The sequence below is a fragment of the Pelmatolapia mariae genome, linkage group LG23 (assembly GCF_036321145.2).
Source record: "Pelmatolapia mariae isolate MD_Pm_ZW linkage group LG23, Pm_UMD_F_2, whole genome shotgun sequence".
Lineage (NCBI taxonomy): Eukaryota > Metazoa > Chordata > Actinopteri > Cichliformes > Cichlidae > Pelmatolapia > Pelmatolapia mariae.
Window position 1 is genome coordinate 50055517 of NC_086246.1, and position 7308 is coordinate 50062824.

Consider the following 7308-nt stretch of genomic DNA (forward strand, 5'->3'; position numbering starts at 1 on the left):
GAACAACAGGAACATCAACAATGCTGACCAAAACTTTCGAGTCACTTCCTCTTTGTAAGATTTGTACAAATGCGGTGTGCGCGTGGCGTCACAGCACACGTAGGACTCACGAGACTTAAGACGGTTGAGTCGTGGCAGTGATGAGTCAGTCTTTTTTTTTTTTTTTTTTTAAATGAAGCTTTACCCTACAGGCCTCTTTCTCCTTCTTCTGGTGTTAATGGTCTTATTCCATTTATGTTGCTATCATTTGTAAATATTATTTATTTGGTGTTATTTTATCCCTTTTCTACTACTGTTGTTCATGTATTCGGCCCTTTTTGTATTTAAATATGATTTTTTTTTTTAAATAATGTTGCGAGATGGACAGTTAAATAAAGGTTTCATTTAATTAAAAAAAAAGATTTAAAGATGATTGGTGGCGGAAGCAGAGCACAGACTGTCTGTGAGAATCTAACGCCATCGTGTGGTGCAGAGCTATATTGCCATTGTATTTAGACAACGAAAGCTGGGGAGCTCACAGAGCAGCAGCAACACGAAAAAAAAAACCCCATTAAATAGCAACATTATATTATATTATATTATATTATATTATATTATATTATATTATATTATATTATATTATATTATAGTGCGAACAGTGCAGGCTTCAGCAAGAAGCTGTTCCTCAGTCTGCACAGTCTGTGACCTGGGGGGGTTGAGTCGTTCACAGTGTTGCTAGCCCTCTTGTGCGCGCAGACTGCAATCCCCCCTCTCTGTGCTTTGCCCTGATATCTGCAGGGTGAGGTTGGATCGCTCATTTTCATCCTCACACTGATGCCACTTATTTCGGTCTTTGTTTGACATGAAAGGGCATATTTGTCACTTTATTGCAACTATATTTGCACTCTTGAGCTCCTTCATTCACTAACTGACTGATCATAAAGTTATTACTTGCGTTATGTATTCATCCTTTTGAACATAATTAATGAAGCCACATGTCATCACTAAAATTTGTATTTTGGGTACAATAAGAGAGTTTCAGATGTAATGCTGTTTTGTTTTGTTTAAATTCCACCAACTTGCTGATGCCCACGGTTGTGAGTGCGGCTTCTTACTGTACATGGGTGGATGGTTGTAAATCACATCACAGATGCCAAAACCCTCTCAAACCAAGCCCTCTTGCCGGTGATGCTGTGCGCAACCTCGTGACGGAGTCAAGCATATTCAAAACACCCCCTCACCTCTCGTGTCAAACTCAAATGTCAGCCTAGTTCATGTGTCACTTTTGGAGCTCCTCCGATAGAGTTGCCATCCCGACGAGCCATGGAGAAGTTCGTGTTTGTGTTATTTTACTTATTTGGTGTTCTGGTGTGTTTGGGCACCGGTCAGCACCATCTGCGTGCACGTGTTGGACCGTGGTCACACCGGATTCAGTGGGAGAATAACGGTCAGGTGTACAGTTTACTGAGCACTGGGACTCAGTATCGTTTACCAGCACAGACACGGAGACGCGCTCAGCTTCTATTGAGAGCAAACAACCAAGTGAACCCTCCGGCTGCGTCCAGAACCGGATCTTGGGAATTCAACGAACTTAACGGCCATTTTCAACAAAACGAGCGCAGTCAAATGGATGTGTCGGTCTTTGGTGCTGATGCGGATCAGTATATACTCGCCTCGGGACGACCTGGCACACGCAGTCAGTCCCCACCCCGCAGCCAAACCACCACAGAGGCTGTGGGATACTCCGGGTCCCTCCGGCCACAGTCTAACAGCAGCTCTTCAGCTCTTACCTCCATCCAAGAGTTCTCCGGCAGCGGAGTCCCACGAGGAGGCCGTAGTACACTTGGAGATGATACAGGTGCACAACGGGCCAGCGCGTCACAGGCAAGATCGCCGGATTTTACGCACAGTCGAGGCGGCAGAACCAGGTCCCAGAGCACGGATTCAACTGTTCGATCACCTGCCACATCAATATGGGTGACCACGGCAGAGGACGCTGGGAATGCACGAAGTATAACCCAGGAGACCACGCTGGGAGACGCTCCCAGTGCGCGTGGTGTGCAAAGAGCGCACACTCTGACCAGAGTCACGCCAGAGTTAATTGTTTCTCCCACAGCGCTGTACAGCAACGCTGTAGAATTACAATTTCCACGTAGAGGGCCCGATGCCTCACGCACTACAGACGCGAGTGACCCACGAGACCCGCACAGTATTCATCACAGGAACTCGGTTTTCTATAACGTTTACCCACCAGACCGCAGGAACAGGCTGAGTGCGCGCCCTCCACCAGGAACCGGCTACGGGACCAGGTTCTTCCACAACGGTGAGACAGAAGCACCGAGGCAAAGAGACCAACGTGTATTAAAAAGTAGTTATGAAGAGACACGCATCTCGAAGCGTTAGAGACATTATCACGCCCAATCAATCAAATTGGTTTGGCGCCGAAAGGAGTGCCGAACCCCAAATTTAAATCCCATCTAATGCAGATTTTAATGCATTTTAATGAGAACCGGAGTTAATGCCCCGTTATGACAAAACTAATGTCTCCCGTGCCAGAGCCTCTGAGCAAAGTTAAAATTAAATGCTTGATTGATAGACTTTGAGAGTCATTAGTGATTAGCCAGCAGTGATGGAGAAATTACTTCTGCAACTTATGACAGTATAAGTATCTAAAGTTGTCCATTCATTATTCTTCCCAAGCAGATTCTTATTATGCTGATCTGTATAGAAGCAGGTTTTGTGACTGATGATGATACGTCTGCACAGTCAAATCAACACATGCAGCACTTTTCAACATTAACAGACGCAGTTTATTAGACAGTTTAAAACAGAGCTGTCAAACACAGACAACACAGACTCCATCAACAAACCTTTATGTTTCATAAGTACAGGACAGTCTGGTCAGTGATCTAAGAGAACTTTTTCTTTTATTTTACACATTTATCGTGTAAAAAAAATTAGATATTCTGTTAATATTGCCCTTTGTTATCTTATATTCAGATATCTGAGAGATTAAATGTGGACATTTATGTGACCCTTGATGAGTGAGTTTGAAATCCTAGTTTGGCAAAAAAATTAGTGGAAAGTTGATGCCCCAGTTTTTGCCTTTAGGTTGTTTTATGTATGAATCATTTAAGTTTATGATTTTTTTCCTCTGCAGGTCTTCCAGATTTGGTTCCTGACCCTTACTACATCCAAGCAGCCTCGTACATTCAGAGAGCACAGATGTATGCACTTCGCTGTGCCGCTGAGGAGAACTGTCTTTCCAGGTGCTTTATTGGGCTTTATATGAATCTGTCTGTGAAGTCAAAAATAACTTAAGTTGTTCTTCACTGACATTTTACAGTACAGGTTATTTCTGCTGTGCAACAGAAATGTGTGACGTCAGGCAGGACAAACACATTTACATTAAGATAATAAAGGATAGGACTTCTTTACGCCTGCCTCACTGTGTTGGCCCACATCCCATCTGGATGCTACAGCTGAGTGACAGAATGACTGGACACAAACCTGGCTGCTGCCCGAGATTCTCTCCTCTGATCTGAGCAGCCACTCTGCCAAATAAAATAAACTCTGAAATGAAAGGCAAAGGATTTCTGAGGTGAATGCAAAAACTGCTGAGGCAAGACCAGAAACCACCTCTGCAGTAAATCATTGCGTCTGCCACTTGGTGAGCAGGAAAAAGAGTAAACTGTGCAGTGAGGCATGTATGTGTGGAGGACAAAGACTTAAAAAGGTGGTACAAGTCGATTCCGGCTGCGCACTCAGTGCTTAAAACCGTCCGAGTGTCATCTCAGCACACAGTGAAGGTGCTCCAGGTATCTTGGCTCATTTCCTGTTTCCTTTTCCTTCAGCTCTGCATATCACCCGAGTGTGAGTGACCTCGACTATCGAGTTCTGCTGCGCTTCCCACAGCGAGTGAAGAACCAGGGAACAGCAGACTTCCTCCCAGTGAGACCAAGGCATGAGTGGGAGTGGCACAGCTGTCACCAGTGAGTTGGAAACACCATATATGTCCTCAAAGTCACAACCCAGTTCCTGCAGAGTGATGTGTGGACACAGGATTCATAACTAACAGATAAAACATTAAAACATGTCCCAGGGAGAAGTTAATTTTAGGAAACTGTAGTTTCTCAGCCAAGGATGACTGAGGTGAGCGTTTTAGGAATATCCACTCTGACATCATACAGAGCCAACAGTTCAGAAACAGCTGAGAGCAGACCAAATCTTTTCATTGGTTTAAATTGGGGTAATTACAAGTTTTGTTTTGTTTTTTTAAAAAGCGAAATTTAAGAGAATGTGACGTACTGTAAATACAGCAGAAAGGATGATTTCCTGAACACATTAGCAGAGAAGATTTCTCTCTCCTCTTCAGGCATTACCACAGCATGGAAGCATTTAGTAACTACGACCTGCTGGATGTCTCCACTGGACAGAAGGTTGCTGAGGGACACAAAGCCAGTTTCTGTCTAGAGGACACGTCGTGTGATGCAGGAGTACGGCGACGCTTTGCCTGCACTACTCACACACAAGTCAGTCTGCACTTTTTTATCTGTGCAGGATTTTCACTGGTTACGTCTGTCTCGTTTTTAATGTTACTCATTAAAAACGTGAAGATTTCCACTTTTAAAGCATCGCAGAAGCAGGTTGTGTAAGTTTGGCCTCTTCTTAGGGTCTGAGTCCTGGATGCTATGACACGTACCACGCCAACATCGACTGCCAGTGGATCGACATCACTGATGTGCCGCCGGGGAACTACATACTCAAGGTGGGTTTGCAGGACGGATTTATATTATCGGATCGTCTAAATCAGAACTCACATTTCATCTCTAAATGATTGTTGTTTGTTTGATTTTCAGGTAACGGTGAACCCCTCTCACCTGGTCGAGGAGTCTGACTTCTCCAACAACGAGGTTCAGTGTGACATCAGGTACACGGGAAGCTACGTCCAGGCGAGAAACTGCAGGATCGTTGTGTAAGTCTGGTCAAGTATTCTCGATTTTCACGAGTGACACTGGAGGTAAAAATGTTTAAAGTATTTTTTTCTTTGCTTCACAGGAGCTGACCTGACAGAAGACTGAACATCTCACAGGCAAACTTGTACTTAATCTCTTCTTACTGCTCCTAATGAGCAGCTGCTGATACCATCATCAGTTTGCTTCTAAATGAATCTGTATTTATATGATATATTGTATCCAAAGCCAGGATGGCTCAATTTGACCTTTTACTTATTTATATGAATATTCATTTTAAGTGGATTTTTAAGCAATGCGAGACTGTGCTGTTAGCTGTTATTGTGAGACTGACTTGGTGCTTACTGTGGGGAAGCAGTGGTGCTCCAGCTTTCCTCCATCACATCTATTAGGATTTTGTCAGAGACCAGCAAATATACCCTGAAGTATACAGCGTGCCACTGCTCTTATTTAAAAAGTTCAAATGCTCTCATGTGTGGATTATTTGCAATGCTTTGCTCAAGCAGCAGTTGATAGTTTTATGTATTCTACTGAAACAAGGCTCAACATTTTAAAAGCTTTTTACTTTATGGTAAAACTTATTTAGATTTCTGAAAACAAAGGCAACCCCGACATCTAATTATTGAATTAGTCTAATTACAATTGGGAGCAAATATTTCTCAACCTGAACTCATCTGGCTGCCCATTAACACCAGTTAACACGAGCCGAGAGCCGGTTCAGCGTCGAGCGGTACATTTCCTAAATGCTTTAGGAATAACACACCTCAGAGAAATACCTGAAACGATCCCACTTTGCTCATTAACGTCATCAAAATAGCAGCGAGAGAATGAGAGCGCTGTGACACTAGTGTGTTTTTGTGTGCTTGTTGTGTTGTGTTATTGCTGGTGAGTGATTGGGAAAACATTTAGTCACCTGGCAGTGGCTCCATGTGAGAAGTCTGCGAGTGTCTCGCTCTGTTTACACTTTGTCACCGAATTTAGTCGGGACCAATTGGGACGCTGTCTGGAGGGTGCACGGAAATAACCAGCACAAAACACAATTCTTCCTCTTTGCTCCGTGTTTTTATTATTTTTTTAATGAGGCCTGTTTGCCACTCAGGAGTGGGTGGCCTCACAGAAGATTGGCAGAAAAACAAGCAGGAGGTATGTCCTGTATTGTACGGGCTTTTTCTTTGGCACTCTTCATTAGGCACAGCAGGACTGTTGTGGGAACCAGTCCAAACCAAACATGCCCACTGCAGTAATTGAACCTCAGCAGAAAACTTCTTGTAGTAAAATGGAAGGTTTTAGCAGCAGTAAGCCTAAATGAAAGAGGATTTTAATGAGATGCATATGCTAACAGGTGCAGACCGGGGTCACGGGAGTTTGTTTTAGGATCACATTCACTGAATCATTTGCAGAGTTCGTCTATGGCAGCATCAAGTCACAGCCGGTCGCCAACTTCTCCAGTTCCTCGCACAATAATAGTAAGAGTCTGTCTGTCCCGATGAGGTCACCTCCATTTGTTATGTTTTAAGGACACAGAGGAAATCAAATACACACGCTGATGCAAAAGATGGAAAAACTACCAGAGATGACATGGAAAGCATGCTGCCTGCACCGCATCCTGTATAACCGCATCACACTGTGCTCAAAACCCATTTTACTCATCCTCTTATCCAAACATGGACTCAGTGCTGAACCTACACTGTCTTTGGCCAGCGAACCATCTGAGTGTGAAAGAGGGTCAGGGCAGAGCCACCTCCTCCAGCGCTCCCAGCTGCTGTGTGCTAAGGGCGGGCCGGTGCAGTAAGCCTGCAGGCTGTGGGCAGAGCTGCCGGTCGCTCCGGCTGGAGATGACAAGGAGGAGAGAAATTCCACAGATCCACTGACGGGCAGGAAAACCCGACTGCAAACTGCTGACATCAGCGACGGAGCCATTCTTACTGTGGGCTGAGTGTCTGTGAGGCCGTGCCCAGACTGTCTGAGACGCCCAGTCAACAAGTGTCCGAGCCAAGAGCCAAGAGCCTAGACCCCAGCGACACATGATGGACGTCAATATTCCTGGGTACAGACTTAGACTGGAAAAGTGTCAATAAGCACTCACAGACTAAAAATATGCACGTGTGTTTAGAGTTTCACGCCCATATTGTTACGCTTGTCTTGTCACTTCACTAAAGCATCACACTTGTATTAAAGATGCATTATCAGATTTTTACAGTCACTTAGTGGCAGCATAACCGCCTATGTGAGCACAACACTGATCATCCCCTGCACACAAAGTCAGACATTTATGTGCAATTTAGCTCTACTCTGTATTTGGCAATTGTTCTTAATTCATTTAATCGGCTGTTTTTCCTGCCACAGACTGTGGGTA

General features: G+C 44.3%; 1 protein-coding gene across 1 annotated transcript; it reads left to right on the forward strand.

The window, feature by feature from the left end:
• Positions 1-1302: 1302 nt before the first annotated feature.
• On the forward strand, positions 1303-5386 carry loxl5a (lysyl oxidase-like 5a). Its single transcript, XM_063466918.1, has 7 exons — positions 1303-2302; positions 3140-3248; positions 3834-3971; positions 4355-4511; positions 4652-4747; positions 4839-4954; positions 5038-5386. The coding sequence occupies exons 1-7, from the start codon at positions 1303-1305 to the stop codon at positions 5042-5044; spliced, it is 1623 nt and encodes a 540-aa protein (XP_063322988.1). The 3' UTR covers positions 5045-5386.
• Positions 5387-7308: the final 1922 nt, after the last annotated feature.